This window comes from Myotis yumanensis, unplaced genomic scaffold, assembly GCF_028538775.1.
Source record: "Myotis yumanensis isolate MYYU_CA2020_CCGP unplaced genomic scaffold, mMyoYum1.0.hap1 SCAF_16, whole genome shotgun sequence".
Taxonomy (NCBI): domain Eukaryota; kingdom Metazoa; phylum Chordata; class Mammalia; order Chiroptera; family Vespertilionidae; genus Myotis; species Myotis yumanensis.
In genome coordinates this window covers 14,775,235-14,791,878 of record NW_027223767.1, presented here as the reverse complement: position 1 = coordinate 14,791,878, position 16,644 = coordinate 14,775,235, and the positions used below count along the sequence as shown (strand labels likewise).

The 16,644-nt window shown below is 42.2% G+C and overlaps 1 protein-coding gene across 4 annotated transcripts; it reads right to left on the bottom strand.

Annotated features, from left to right (window-relative positions):
• Positions 1-2,757: 2,757 nt before the first annotated feature.
• Positions 2,758-16,642, bottom strand: MIS12 (MIS12 kinetochore complex component). Of its 4 annotated transcripts, XM_070395300.1 has the most exons (4): positions 16,216-16,642; positions 8,021-8,171; positions 4,666-4,722; positions 2,758-4,476 (listed from the first exon to the last, which is right to left on the bottom strand). In XM_070395300.1, exon 4 carries the CDS (start codon positions 4,436-4,438, stop codon positions 3,818-3,820), a length of 621 nt encoding a protein of 206 aa, XP_070251401.1. In that variant the 5' UTR covers positions 4,439-4,476; positions 4,666-4,722; positions 8,021-8,171; positions 16,216-16,642; the 3' UTR covers positions 2,758-3,817. The 4 variants fall into 4 exon arrangements, with proteins under 4 accessions (XP_070251401.1, XP_070251400.1, XP_070251402.1 ...); XM_070395299.1 differs by lacking the exon at positions 8,021-8,171; XM_070395301.1 differs by lacking the exons at positions 8,021-8,171; positions 16,216-16,642 and adding an exon at positions 15,995-16,046.
• Between the last annotated feature and the right edge of the window lie 2 nt (positions 16,643-16,644).

The following is a 16,644-nucleotide window of genomic DNA, read 5'->3' as shown; positions in this document are numbered from 1 at the left end:
AATGAAAGCATCTGAATAAACTTAAATGTACTTTATCTTGTCATAGTTTATATTTTTATGTAATGAAGCCTCCATAAAAACCCAAAAGGAAAGTTTGGAAAGCTTCTAGGTTGGGTAACTAGAACCCCACCATGCACGCCCAAACTCCATGGGGATAAACACTCCTTTGAAACCTCACCCTGTGTATCTTTCACCTGGCCCTGGATCATATATCCTTTGTAATAAAGTAATAATCTAGTTAATAAAGGTTTCCTGAGTTTGTGAGCCATTCTAGCAAGGTAATTAAATCCAAGGAGGGGGGTCATTGGAACCTCTGAGTTATTGCCAGTCAGTCAGCACAGGTAACAACCTAGGCTTGTCATTGGTATTTGAAGGGCAGCCTTTGTAGGGCTGAGCCCTTCACCTGTGTAATCTGATGCTATCTCTGGGTAGGTAGTGTCAGATTGAGTTGAATTATAGGATATCCAGGTGGCACCCTATACAATTGCTTGGAGGTGTGGGGAAAACCCTCATCAGAATTGAGTGCAGAACCTCTTGCATAGTATTTCCTTATAATCCTTTTTTATTTCTTTAAAGTTGGTAGTAATGGCCACTCTCTTTCCATTATTACCATGCCAAACTGTCTCCCAAACTGGTCCTGTCACTGCAGCAACTGTATGGGGAAAGTCTATTTGGGAGTGTATAGTTGGGAATAGGCATATTTTAAGGGAGAATAAACAGATAAATACAAGGGAAAGCTTGGGAGCAGGCATTTAGGAAAACTGAAGGTTTGATACTGCAAAATCATAGGATCCAATGTAGAAGGAAGCAGGAAATTGGTTGAGGCTGATGCTGGATGAGAAATGGGCAATGAAGCAGAGTGGGTAACCAAGTGTTTATTATCCTGATTAACAGGGCCAATCAGGTCTCAGCTGTTGTTTCCCTAATAGTACTCTACATCCTTATGAATTTCTTAATATTCTAATTTCACTAAGTACATCAGTTTTCAGTTGCTACCATAACAAACTTAGTGACTTAAAACAATAGAAATGCATTCTCAGTTCTGGAGGCCAGAAACCCAAAGCAAGCGTTAGCAGGGCCACACACTCTGGAACAGAGGTACTCAAACTTTTTAAACAGGGGGCCAGTTCACTGTCCCTCAGACCGTTGGAGGGTCGGACTATAGTTTAAAAAAAACTATGAACAAATTTCTATGCACATTGCGGCGGCAAAAACACCCGGTGGGCCGGATAAATGTTTTCAGCGGGCCGCACGTGGCCCGCGGGCCGTAGTTTGAGGACGCCTGCTCTGGAGGTTCTGGGAGAGCATCTGTCTTTTGCCTCTTCCAGCTTATGGTGGCTGTTGGCATTCCTGGACTTGTGGCTGCATCGCCCCAATCTGCCTTTGTCACAATGCTCCCACCTCTGTCTCAAATCCTTCATTGCCTTTCTCTTATAAAAGATACTTATCACTGGATTTAGCCACCCCACCTCCCCAGATAATTGAGGATGATCACCTCCGGATCCTTAACTTAATTATACCTGCAAAGCTCATTTTTCCAAATAAGGACAGTCACAGGTTCCAGGAATCACAACATACATGGACAAACCATTTGGGGAAATCACCATTCAAGCCAGTCAATACTAGGAGATTTTAAATAGCTACAAATGCGGGGGGAAAAATTTTTTCATTTGGGTAAAAAGTAATATTGAAGAAGGAAACATAGCATGACATTACATACAGCAGAAAATCGAAATTTAAAGCCTTTAAAAACATCTGTATTTCATGTATAGGATTGGGAAAAGAACTCTTTGATAATAAACATATTCCAAGTAAACACAGACTTCGTAAATCTATCAATATTTAATTGCAAATATTAATACCCTATGTTACTCTCCTACATAAAGGAGAAACTCCAAATCCTGTTCTTTAGGAAGACACAAGCAATACCTTGAGAGTAACTATTGCCAAATCTTCCCTTTTTTTGGGGAGACCTAACATGTTACATGGATTAATTACAAAAGGATATATCAGACTCCATTGAATTTAAGCAAAAGACACAGCTAAAATTTCCCACTGAGGGTAATAAATATTTGATACTTATGAGTGTGAATACATAAGTTAATTAAATATTAGACACACAAAAAATTCCAAAACTATCTGAAGTACGAATTTAAAAATGTCATAAATATGCCCTGGCTATGTTTCCTTCTTCAATATTACTTTTTACCCAAATGAAAAAATTTTTCCCCCCGCATTTGTAGCTATTTAAAATCTCCTAGTATTGACTGGCTTGAATGGTGATTTCCCCAAATGGTTTGTCCATGTATGTTGTGATTCCTGGAACCTGTGACTGTCCTTATTTGGAAAAATGAGCTTTGCAGGTATAATTAAGTTAAGGATCCGGAGGTGGCTAGAGCATCAGCCCATGGACTGAAAGGTCCCAGGTTCGATTCCAGTCAAGGGCACATACCTAGGTTGTAGGCTCAATCCCTGGCTTTGGTGGAGGCAACCAATTGATGTGTCCCTCTCACATAGATGTTTCTTTCTGTCTCTCCCCCTCATTTCCACTCTCTAAAAATCAATGGAAAAATATCCTCGGGTGAGGATTAACTAACAAACAAAAAATGGCATAAATACCAAATAGTCAGTTAACATAAACTTTGCTATTGCGTATGTTCCAGGCTTCCTCTTCTATTCCAGTGAGATCTGCTTCTTTTTTGTCCAAGGTCTTCCACTGCTAGGCTCCAAGACAGTAAATTGTTTAACACCATCAAGGCCTTGGTCATGGAAAGGATTTATTTTAGAAAAAAAAATTTCCTTTGAACAATAATAGATACAGAGGCAGAGCTGCCTCAAACTGATTGTCAAACTGCAGTGGGAAGGCCAGAGAGAGTTGGGGGGCAGGAGGGAGGGGAGTAAGAGATCAACCGAAGGACTTGTATGCATGCATATAAGCATAACTAATGGACATAAGACACTGGGGGGTAAGGGAGGGTAGGGGTTTGTCAAGGGCGGGGGGGGGAAAAAAGGACACTTATGTAATACCCTTTGTAATACTTTAAGCGAAAAATAAAAAAATAAAAATAAAAAAAATAAAATAAAATTGTATAATGACACACACAAAAAAAATTTCTTTCTTCTTTACTAAAGATTATGATTGTTTTTCTGCTACTTGCTTCTTTAAACTACATATCAACTTCCTGGTATAAGAAAAATTATGGGCAAGAGCACATATTCTATGTTGGCTGTCCCACAGTGTAGTGGCTGATTAATAAAGAAGCCACCCACTTGCCTGGCTGGTGTGGCTCAGTGGTTGAGTGTTGACCTATGAACCAGAAGGTCATAAGTCAATTCCCAGTCAGGGCACAGGCACAGGTTTTGGGCTCCATCCCCAGTGGGGGCATGCAGGAGGCATGTTTCTATCTCTATCTCTCTCTCTCTCTCTCTCTCTCTCCCTTCCTCTCTGAAATCAATAAAAATATATTTAAAAAAAGAAGCCACCCACTCAACCTTTTTGTCATTTGGTCTCATCTAAAGAATAAGTAAAAAGGATCAAGGTTACAAAGGACTCATGACCAAAGTACACCTTTTACAAATATCTTTTGACTGGCCATGGAAAGCTTTATTTCTTCATCAAGCCCCAAACGAGTCTTTAATGGATTAAGAATCCCTTCCCACCTATTAGAGGCCTATAAGGAATAAATGCTTCAAAGATCAGTTTCGAGTAGTACACAGATACTTCAGGGGAGTGGACCAAAGAAAAGAAAAATGTTTAAAGAAAATCCAACAAAATATACAGACCTACTTTTGACTGTCTCCTTTTACTATTTAGAAATTAAGATATTTTCAGTCTTTTGCTTTCCTTTTCCACATTGTCTCTAATATCCTGGAGTTTTCTGGAGTTCTGGGCCAGGAACACCAAGCTGTCCCTGAAATCACTAGTCCCATGATTTCTGCCAACATTTTCAAGCTCATCAAACAAAGCCAATGTCTGTTTAAGTTTGGCCTGAACAGTTTTTTGCTCTTCTAACTCTGCAAGAAGGGCCTGTTTAGTGCATAATTCAGTCTTGTACTTCTCCTGTAACTGTTCAATTTCTTTTTGGAGAACCTGGAATTCTTCCTCACTATAAGAATGCATCTCCTGAGATTTATCTTCCGGAAGCAAGATGTTTGGGGGAATACGCAAAATCCACTGTAAAAACAGCTGCTCCATTTTGACAAAAAGCTTATCAAAACGTCCTTTCATGAAGCAAAGAAACTTCTCTGTGCACTTACGAACCTGGACTGGGCTAATCTCACAGTTTGGGATGCCCTCCAGCTTCTTCAGAATAACCTGTTCAACAGCCTGCATCACTTCAAATAGGTAGTCTTGAAATGCAATGTAGATCCTGAGCATGCAAGTTTGTGGTGTGAAGCCAAAGAACTGGGCCTCATAGGTCATTGGATCGACAGACATCTTGACTTATTTTGCTGTTAATTTTGATTGTGAAAAATCTGCAAATGTAAAGGAAATATCATTAGATTACATCATCTGAAGAAAGTAATAAATCACATTATAGATAGAAAAGTTTGATACCCAATGCCAATTCCAGCCTCACTCATCCACAACAGGATGCTAACCCTTGCCTCTCTGAGGCTGTTCCCATCCATCTATAACCTCCCTTAGACCCTCATTTTCCTTACCTCTCATTTATTGAGGACTCTGGCCTGTGGTTCAGTCTTCTGAAATCTGTTATCATCCTAGAAAACATTCAAATTTAGACAAATAACCTAACCAGCCCTAGAGACAGTTTCATGAGATTCAATGACTTCACTCTTTTGGCTATCTGGCTCTTGATATTTGCAAATTCTCTCCCCAAATGCCCCCCCTTTTTTTGACAACTTCTTATGCTATTCTTCCAACTCTCATCATGCACATACTCATACTACACCTTAATCATCAAGACTTTCAACCCTCTGATCCTCTCTTTCTTGCACTCAGTCTATCCCACTTCACTTCTTTCCTTATCCATTTTAGGCTCCACCATCCATCACTTTAACCACTCCCTTGCCAATGTCCTCAACTCTCTGTCCTTCCAACCTAGTAAACAGGGGAAAAAAATCCAGTTCGTAGCTGAACAAGTGCATTGTCAGCTTTACACCTCAACGTGTTTTTTCAAGGGTCTAGAAGTCTTTACAATGCAAACATCTCGGAAAATAGCTCTCCTATCTCCTTGTCACTGTGGGAGTGACACTAGGCACTTTTTTTCGGAGCTATAATCAGATGCTTGTTGTAGAAATAAGAGAAGTTTCATTATTCCTTCAGATAAAGACAATTAGCAAAATAAATGGAAACCTCAATTACCAGATGAATTTAGGATGGATGAACTTTATGAAAGAACTAGAGGCCCAGTGCACGAATTTGTGCACAGCCGGGGAGGGGATACGGGAGGTTGGCTGGCAGGCCTGCCCCCGATGGGCAGGGGGGGGGTGGGGGGGGGGAGGGGCGGGGGCAGGGCTTGCCAGGGGGAGGGGCCGTGAACAGTTGGCTGGCCGACCCCGCCCCCTAGTCGAACTCCTGGTAGAGGGGACAATTTGCCTATTAGCCTTTTATTATATAGGATTTGAAGCAAATGGTACAAATCTTATTATAAGAAGATATGATGCCATTAATTTTGAGAATTTATATATGCAATGACTAAAATAGAATGGCTGTTGTTGTAATGTACCCCGCGAATCACAGAAGGACGCCTCAAGAAGTCGAATTAAAGAGTCACATTTATTACAATACGGGACTATGAGGGGCCATTCCCCAAATCTCATAGTTACAAGATGGTCGCAGTCCAAGGTTATATAGGCAAAAAAATCACAAAGGTATTGATTACATCCCAGGGTTTGGAATGAGGAACCTAGTTTGCAAAAAAGCAGTTTACAGAAGCAGAAACAGCATGTTATCTAAATTACAGTTTTGGGTCTAGAGCCCTCTGACCTTGGGATAACTGTGCTGTCCTTCCCAGGTAAAGGAAAATGTGCTTTCTAAGACCAGTATGACTACAACCCATGGGATATTCACATTACAATCAATAAGGCATTTAATCGAATGGGATGATTTATATAATTCAAAAAATCAAAATAACCTGTCCATTGTTAAACAAAGCAAATAGGTACATAAGCCAAACAGCAGGGTTAAAGTTAAACTATAATTTCTACCTGTGATGGTTACTACCATTCTTCACTGTAATTGCTTGGCTGCATAAATAAGGTAGAATTTCTTTCTGTCTTTGTAATCTCACCCAAATTATCCACAGTACATTGTAATCTGAATATGACTATTCATTAATAAAACTACTTTCTTTTCTATGTGTTGTGGAGAGGAGTCTCTGGGTTTGGCAGGGTTTTTATTTCCTCAACACTGCCCTATGCTTCAGAATCAAGTCCAAAACTCTTTCAACATGGCTTGCAAGAGCCTTCATCACCCAACCCTTACTAACCACATTCTGTCCGTTTTAAAACTTCATGTGTTCACAATCGAGCTGATCAGGGGTCCTCAAACTTTTTAAACAGGGGGCCAGTTCACTGTCCCTCAGACATTCCACACATGCACACTGCGGGCCCGGGACAAGTAGGCAGCTAAGCAGGACAGGCAGCGCGGCAAAAACACCCGGCTGGCTGGATAAATGTTTTCTGGGGGCCGCCTGTGCCCCGCGGGCTGTAGTTTGAGGACCTCTGTGATAGATAATACTTCCTATTTCACTCACTCTATTTTTACTTCAGGCAGGTCTTCTCTAACTCATTTTAGTCTTCTACCTTTCATCTCCCTTAGGAACCTACTCTAATGTTTGTTTTGCTTTCATCACCATTTATCCCCTCTATGCCCTCTTCCACCTCCTCCCCTCTCCCAGCAATCACCACAGTTATCCATGTCCGTGAGTTCTACTTTACTTTTTTGCTCAATCCCTCCCCAACCCCCCTGTTTCTAAATATGCTTTTTTCAATTCATCTTTAATGTTAATTCAACTAGGTTTTAGATATATATATTCTTGAAAAATACAGTTTTGCATATGTATGTTTACATTTTCCTTTGTTTACAATCACTTCGTTATTATACTTCAATTTACTTCATTGGTTCTGGCTGAAGTATACCAACAATTTTATCATATGCACATACCACACTTAATGTCCATTCTCCTTGTGACAAACACCTAGTTTGCTTTCAGCACCTTACTACCAGAAATGATATTGTAATAAACACCCTTCTATGATTTCTCCTTAGGGACTTTGAGGGTATTTATACAGGCAAGTAATTGCTGGCCATAGAATTTTCTCATAATTTCACTAAATACTGCCAAAATGTTCTCCAGAGCATTGCTGGGGGTGGGGTGGGGATGTCCTACCCTGAATTACACTCTCACAGTATGTGAGAATTTCTCACATCTTTGCGAACACCATTAAGCATTCTAATTTTTACCAATCTGGTAGACATACAATTATTTTATTGTGTTTTGAGAACCAAAACCATCTAGCCCCACACACGAGTTGGATACTGAGGACTGAAACTACCTACACTCCCACCCCAACAAGCAATTTACTGTTTACATTAGCGTGACTTTCCTATTCTAGGAAACCAGTCTATTTTCATTGTTCTAATGGCTTGAACTGCCCCAAAGGTGGATCAGCTCTTCAATGGGAAGCATCAACAAAGCAGAACCTGGAGAGAAAATGGCGGAGGCTTAGACAGACGTGTTGGTGCTTTGTCCCGGACCAGATAGGGGCGAGCAGCTGAAACGGGTAACAATCGGCCCGATCAAGCTGGGGAGGTTCAGCTGAGAGACAGTCTGCAGCCAGGAAAGACAGAAAACTCCTAAAAAATGCGGATGGTTAGAGATTGAGGCTGAAACCTCCCCCTGGGCGCCAGCGCAGCGGCGAGACCGCGCCATCTCAGGCAGCGTTCACCGGCATCCAGAGATCGGCTACTGACCCGGAGGCAACGATTCGCAAACAGCGCGACTGCAAGAGCCAAGGGGAGACCTGCACCCCTCCACGGAAAGGTTAGACTTACCTCAAAGGTGCGGTTCGCAGTTCAGGTTGGAACGAGGAACGCGCGCACAGGCGCAGGGGGAAATCTGCGTCCGCCAAAATCCGCGCTCTCCAAAAGCCGTGCCTATAGAGGCCAGCGTGTCTCGCAAGGGGGGAGGGCTCCCGCAGGGCTGCTGCCAGAAGGTAACACTATAAATGAGCCCATAGTTGGACTGGATGCATGAGGGCTGCCTCAGAGTTTCCCTGATAACCGGCTACTTGTTGATGCCAGGGGCTTGAGCGCGCGCGCAGACACTCCGCGCGGTTCTGGAGGGTGGAACCCTGCGAGTTCGAACAGCTTCCCAGGCTCTAGTTTGCACACTTCCTCTTACTTCTGTGAGTTTGATTGTTGAGCCCAGTGCATGTGAGTGCCCAGTTGGGGTCACTAGCAGAGCTTGTAGGGGAAGATTGTTTTTGGGGAGCCTGGGAAACAGAGCTGGGAGTGGCGCCGAGGGAACCACCTCTGGGCGGAGCTGGTTCAGGTACAATAGAGAACTGGTCGGAGAGAAATTATAACCTCGGAGGTCAACCCAGACACACTGCCACCCAGAGGCAGAGCCACGAACTGACTCCTCTGTAAATACAGATAAGGCTATAAGGACTGTGGCTTGCAACAAGGAGGAGCAGCGTATCAGAGAGAAAGTCAACATTCTCCTGAATTCCGGGCGTGCCAATAAGAAGAGTAGAAGATCTGAAGCACCTGCATTAATGCACATTTTTATTTTTATTTTTTTAAATTACTTTTTCTCCTTTTAACTAAGAAAACATTTTTCTTTTTTTTTTTTTCTTTTTTTTTTTTTTTTTTTTTTCCATTTTTCTTTTTCTCCATCACCCGATTTTGCCCTTTCAGCTACTACATTTTTATTTTTAACTAGTATTATTACCGCTACCATTTTACCAGTTTTTAAAGTGTCATCTTATCTTGTCTTTATTTTATTTTGGGACTAATGTTCTCCATTCTATTTTCATCGTTCCTTTAGCAACATTTTTCTCTACCTCAATTTGCCTCTGTGCTAAACAATCTTCCCCACTTTTTCCCTTTTGCTGTCCTGTTTCTCTTACCCTACTCCAGCTTTAGATCTTCCCTATTCTTTTTACCCTCTGTCAAAATTTAACCCTGCTTAAATATCCTACGTCCAATCCCCTGTTCCAAATCCTTACACACCTTTCCCTTATCTTCCTTCACTATCCATTTTTTTTTCCTCTCTCTCTTCTTCTTCTTTTCTCTCTCTATTGTTTTATCGTTGTTTGCCTGATTGACGAGTATATTGTTTTTCTTTTTTTTTTCTTTTTTCTTCTTCTTTTTTTTGATTGTTTGTAAGGTTAGACTGCTTATTCTTTTTATTTTCCTGCCCCTCCCTCTCCCCGCCCCCCCCCCCCCGGTTATTTCTGCGCTTCTCTGTCCCCTTGCGTCGCTTGATATTATTGGTTGTTTGTAGTTTGTATTCATCACCAGGAATCTGTTGCTGCAATTTGTTGGTATTAGTGGCGGTCCTATAGGAGTTTCCTCCTCACATAAATAGTCTCTTCCCCTTTTACACTTCACTCTCTTTTCTCTCTTCTTTTTTTTTTTTTTTTTTCTTTTCTTTTTTTTTCCTCCTCTTTTTCCCCTCCCTTTTCCAATCTCATTTTTGCACTCCTTTTTTTCTTTCTTGCTTTTTTCTCTTCTACCTTTTTCTCTTCTTTCCCCCTTACCTCCCAACTCTCTTAGCTCGGGTGGCCACCTTTATTTGGGGTTAGTAATATCGTAAATACAATAGTGTTCAGTGCCTGGTACGTTGTGCCTTGTTGTGTTGTATTTTGTGCCTCTAAATCAACGCAACAGATTCAAGCAACAGCGGCCTCCTGATCACCACACGCTCTGCCTGGGGAACAGTTGCTGAGTCTGAAGCCACCCTCCACCAGCCAGAAGAGCCACCACAACTGTGAACAGCACCCATCAGAGGCTCTGCTATCAACAGAGGAGCCGCTGCTACCACAACCGCCCAAGGAGCAACCACAGACCGAGGAGCCACTGCCACCCAGGGAGCAGCCACTGCCACCCAGGGTCCAGCCACTGAACAATTCAACAACAAGCAATGTCAGTGAGATCAAACATGGGTAGACAAAGAAACCCCCAAAGGAAAGAAAAGGAGGACTCGCCAGAAAAGCAGCTAAGTGAGACAGAGATATGCAACATGACGGAAAAAGAATTCAGAATAAGGTTCCTAGAGTACATGCACCGGATGTTCAAGAAGCAAGAAGAAACAGATGAAAAACTCAACTACGTATGCAAGAAGCTAGAAGAAACAGATGAAAAAATCAACAACTTAAGTAAGTCCCAAGAAGAAATGAAGAGCGACATAGCTGCAATAAAAAACACCATTGAAAGTATCAACAGTAGACTGGGAGAAGCGGAGGACCGAATCAGTGAATTAGAAGACAAGGAAGCAAAACACACTCAAACTGTACTGCAAATGGAGAAAAAAATTAAAAGACAGGAGGAGAGCCTAAGGGAACTTTGGGACAACATGAAACGAAGCAACATACGAATAATAGGGGTGCCAGAACAACAGAAAGATGAACATGGATTAGAAAACCTATTCGAAGAAATAATATCAGAAAACTTCCCTGAGGTGGGGAAGAAAAAAGTCACACAAGCCCAGAGAGTCCCAAACAAGGTGAACCCGAAAAGACCCACACCAAGACACATCATAATTACCATGGCAAATGTTCAGGATAAAGAGAGAATCTTACAGGCTGCAAGAGAGAGGCGGAAAGTAACATACAAGGGATCTCCCATTCGATTATCAAATGATTTCTCAACAGAAACACATCAGGCCAGAAAAGAATGGACGGAAATCTACAAAGTGATGCAAAGCAAAGGACTGAATCCAAGAATACTCTATCCAGCAAGGCTATCATTCAAAATTGAAGGGGAAATAAGAAGCTTCACAGACAAAAAAGGGCTAAGGGAGTTTATCACCACCAAGCCAGCCATGCAAGAAATGCTAAAGGGACTGGTGTAAAAGAAGAAATATCAAGCTCAGAAAGAAATCAGCCACACACACACACAAAAAAAGAAATGGCTACAAACAAGTACCTTTCAATAATAACTTTAAATGTAAATGGACTAAATGCTCCAAATAAAAGACATCGAGTGGCTGAATGGATAAAAAAACATGACCCATACATCTGCTGTCTACAAGAGACCCACCTCATTGGAAAGGACTCACACAGACTGAAAGTGAAGGGATGGAAAAATATCTTTCACGCAAATGGAAAGGAAAAGAAAGCTGGGGTAGCAATACTTATATCTGACAAAATACATCTCAAAGTGAAGGCCATAACCAGAGATAAGGAAGGCCACTTCATAATACTAAAGGGATCAATACAACAAGAAGATATAACCCTGGTAAACATATATGCACCCAATGCAGGAGCACCCACATACATAAGAAAACTTCTGGAAGATATCAGGGGAGATATCGACAATAACACAATCATAGTAGGGGACTTTAATACACCACTGACATCACTGGATAAATCCGCTAGACAAACAATCAGCAAAGAAACAGCAATCCTAAATGACTCACTAGATCAGATGGACTTAATTGACATCTTCAGAACTCTACACCCCACAGCTGCGGAATATACATTCCTCTCAGGTGCTCATGGGACATATTCAAAAATAGACCACATATTGGGTCACAAGCAAAGTCTCCACAAATTCAAGAAGATTGAGATCATAAAAAGCATCTTCTCAGACCACGATGGCATAATGTTAGAAATAAACTACAATAAAAACAACCCAAAATACTCAAACACTTGGAAGCTGAATAGCATGTTATTAAATATTGATTGGGTTACCGATGACATCAAAGAAGAAATTAAAAACATCCTGGACACTAATGACAATGAAAACACAACAATCCAAAACCTCTGGGACACAATGAAAGCAGTCCTGAGAGGGAAGTTTATAGCTCTACAGGCCTATCTCAAAAAACAAGAAAAAATGGTAGTTAATCATCTAACTCTACAACTCAAAGAATTAGAAAGAGAGCAACAAGAAAACCCCAGAGTGAGCAGAAGGAAGGAGATAATAAAGATTAGAGCAGAAATCAATGACATAGAGACCAAAAAAACAATACAGAAAATCAATGAAACCAAGAGCTGGTTCTTTGAAAGGATAAACAAGATTGACAAACCCCTCGCCAGGCTCACCAAGAAGCAAAGAGAAAGGTCCCAAATAAACCAAATCAGAAATGATAGAGGCGAAATAACAACAGACCCCACAGAAATACAAATGATTGTTAAACAATACTACGGGCAACTCTACTCCAACAAACTAGACAACCTGGAGGAAATGGACAAATTCCTAGAAAAATACAACATTCCAAAACTCAATCAGGAAGAATCTAAAAACCTCAATAGGCCAATAACTATGGAAGAAATTGAAGCAGTCATCAGAAAGCTTCCAGCAAACAAAAGCCCAGGGCCAGACGGCTTCACAGGGGAGTTCTACCAAACATTCAAGGAAGAACTAAAACCTACCCTCCTCAGACTACTACAAAAAATTCAAGAGGAAGGAACACTTCCAAGCTCATTCTATGAAGCCAGCATCACCCTAATACCAAAACCAGGTAAAGACATCACAATGAAAGAGAATTACAGGCCAATATCCCTCATGAACATAGATGCCAAAATCCTCAACAAAATCTTAGCAAATCGGATCCAGCAGTACATCAGAAGGATCATACACCATGACCAAGTAGGATTCATCCCAGAGATGCAAGGATGGTACAACATCCGTAAATCAATAAATGTGATACATCACATAAACAAATTGAAAGAAAAAAACCACATGGTCATATCAATTGATGCAGAAAAAGCATTCGACAAAATCCAACACCCATTTTTGATAAAAACTCTCAGAAAGGTGGGAATAGAAGGATCATACCTCAACATAATAAAAGCCATATATGACAAGCCCACAGCCAACATCATACTCAATGGACAAAAACTAACACCATTTCCCCTAAGAACAGGAACAAGACAGGGATGCCCACTCTCACCACTCCTGTTCAACATAGTACTGGAAGTATTAGCCATGGCAATTAGGCAAGAAGAAGAAATAAAAGGCATCCAAATTGGAAAAGAGGAAGTAAAACTGTCCTTATTTGCAGATGACATGATATTATACATACAAAACCCTAGAGACTCCATCAAAAAGCTACTAGACTTAATACATGAATTTGGCAATGTAGCAGGATACAAAATTAACCCCAAGAAATCTGAGGCATTTCTATACACCAATAGTGAACTTTCAGAAAGAGAGATTAGAAAAACAATCCCATTTACCATCGCACCAAAAAAATTAAGATACCTAGGAATAAACTTAACTAAAGAGGTTAAAGACCTCTACTCAGAAAACTACAGGACGTTGAAAAAAGAGATAGAGGAAGACATAAACAGATGGAAGAACATACCATGTTCTTGGATTGGTAGAATCAACATCATTAAAATGTCCATACTACCCAAAGCAATCTATACATTCAACGCACTTCCCATTAAAATACCAATGGCCTTCTTCAAAGATCTAGAACGAACTCTCCAAAAATTCATCTGGAATAAAAAAAGACCCCGAATAGCTGCAGCGATCCTGAGAAAGAACAAAGTAGGTGGGATCTCAATGCCAGATATCAAACTGTATTACAAAGCCACTGTTCTCAAAACTGCCTGGTACTGGCACAAGAACAGACATATAGACCAGTGGAATAGAATAGAGAGTCCAGAAATTAGCCCGAACCAATATGCTCAATTAATTTTTGACAAAGGAGGCATGAACATACAATGGAGCCAAGATAGTCTCTTCAATAAATGGTGTTGGGAAAATTGGATAGATATATGCAAGAAAATGAAACTAGACCACCAACTTACACCATACACAAGAATAAACTCAAAATGGATAAAGGACTTAAATGTACGACAGGAAACCATAAAAATTCTAGAAGAATACAAAGGCAACAAAATCTCAGACTTATGCCAAAACAATTTCTTCACTGATACAGCTCCTAGGGCAGTTGAAACTACAGAGAAACTGAACAAATGGGACTACATCAAAATAAAAAGCTTCTGCACAGCAAAAGAAACCATCAACAAAACAACAAGAAAACCCACCTCTTGGGAAAACATATTTGCCAACGTCATATCTGATAAGGGCTTAATCTCCAAAATTTATAGGGAACTCATACAACTTAACAAAAAGAAGATAAACAATCCAATCAAAAAATGGGCAAAGGATCTAAATAGACACCTTTCAAAAGAGGACATTCAGAAAGCCAAGAGGCATATGAAAACATGCTCAAAGTCACTAATCATCCGAGAGATGCAAATCAAAACAACAATGAGGTACCATCTCACACCTGTCAGAATGGCCATCATCAACAAATCAACAAACGACAAGTGCTGGAGAGGATGTGGAGAAAAAGGAACACTTGTGCACTGCTGGTGGGAATGCAGACTGGTGCAGCCACTATGGAAGGCAGTATGGAGGTTCCTCAAAAAATTGGAAATGGAACTCCCATTTGACCCTGTGATCCCACTACTAGGAATATATCCCAAGAAACCAGAAACACCTATCAGAAAGGATATATGTAACCAGATGTTCATAGCAGCACAATTCACCATAGCTAAGATCTGGAAACAGCCTAAGTGCCCATCAGTAGATGAATGGATTAGAAAACTGTGGTACATCTACACGATGGAATACTATGCTGCTGTTAAAAAGAAGGAACTCCTACCATTTGCAACATCATGGATGGAACTGGAGAGCATAATGCTAAGTGAAACAAGCCAGTCAATGAAGGAAAAATACCACATGATCTCACTCATTCATGGATAATAAAGACCATTACAAACTTTTGAACAATAATAGATACAGAGGCAGAGCTGCCTCAAACTGATTGTCAAACTGCAGTGGGAAGGCCAGAGAGAGTTGGGGGGCAGGAGGGAGGGGAGTAAGAGATCAACCGAAGGACTTGTATGCATGCATATAAGCATAACTAATGGACATAAGACACTGGGGGGTAAGGGAAGGTAGGGGTTTGTCAAGGGCGGGGGGGGGGGGGGGAAGGACACTTATGTAATACCCTTTGTAATACTTTAAGCGAAAAAAAAAAAAAAAAAAAAAAAAAAACAAAGCAGAACCTAAGATTCTCTGAAACCCTTGCCTCGGCTGTTTCTGCCAATCCTGTACTGTCGTGTCAGGGTCTCTACCCAACCCTAATCAAGCCCCCAAATTGAAACCGAACTTGCAGTTCTCAAAACATTCCCATCTTGCCTTTCTTCCCTAGGAGACACGGCCAAAGCTCTTTCAAGGCCCATTGTTCTTCCTTACCAGGGTAAGAGGTACATGAAGCATTCTCTTATCAACAGGGTGTGAGGGTGGTATTTGAGGAGCAGGCAAAAATATTTTTAGAGCATTTCTCTGATTACCAGTAAATTGGGTACTGCTTCCTACACGTTAGCTTTTTGGGTTCCCCTCCCGTGAACACCCGTTCATATCCTTTGTAAAAACCACTCTCTTCACCCTTTGGTTTGGTTCCTTCCTTACATACTACAAGATTTGATGGACACTCCCTATTCCTAAACTTTGAGCGCTTCCTTATTCGTTTGTCAAGATCTGACTACTCTTCCCAACCAAACCGAACTATTTTTTCCCCAGTGACTTCTTCCCTTCAAGGTAAGATGCCGTGGCCAAACCTCCTTGAGGGGTCAGTTTAAACACACTTCCTCGGTAGCGCACCCCCTCCCCTGAACACCATCAGGGCCTTTCTTCAGGCACCGACCGAGTTCCGCTTCAGGATGTTATCACGGGCCCGTCCCAGCTTCCCTGCTGGCCCTAGACGTCCTCAGGGCAGGACAAAGACGGCTTAATCAGTATTTGCAGAGTAAACACACGAGGTGCCCGGAATACCTCAACAAACTGAGTTGACAGAGTTGTAGATAACAGCCCAGCAGGAACTCCTTCCGGCCGGAGGACCGGCTCCCGTCGGGCCCCGCGACCCCGCTGCATGCCGGGACCTTCAGGTCGGAGGCCCAGCCGGCCAGGCGGCTGCAGAGCCCCGCGGTGATGCCTCACCCAGCTCCACTCCTCCCCTCCCTTCCTGTGAGAAAGTGCAGCCCCGCGGCACTTACCGAAGCGACCGTGAGGGAGGCAATTTCGATCAAACAATTGGTTTCCCGCCACCTCTTTTCAACCACCTCTCGCTGCCGGAGATCGGTGGCGCGGCGGCTCAAATCACCGAATGATGCCCGCCTCAGCGAACGAAAGCTAAGGCGGGATGATGTCGCGCTCCTGATTGGCTGGCTGCTCGGTCGGTGACAGACAGGGGCCGGGCGGGCGAGCTAGCTGTGGCCCGCGGGGATTGGCGGAAGAAAACTGCACTGACTCTCCTCTCGGCGACGTGGGAGGGTGAGGAAGCCAGGCTGGGTCCCCGCCGAGACGCAACTCCTGATTGGCGAATGGCTTTCCTTAGGGCTCCTGCGATTGGTGGTTGGCAGGCTGCGCGGCGCCGATTGGACAGCAGCGGGCAGGGTAACGGGAGGCCTCTTAGGCCCTGCCCG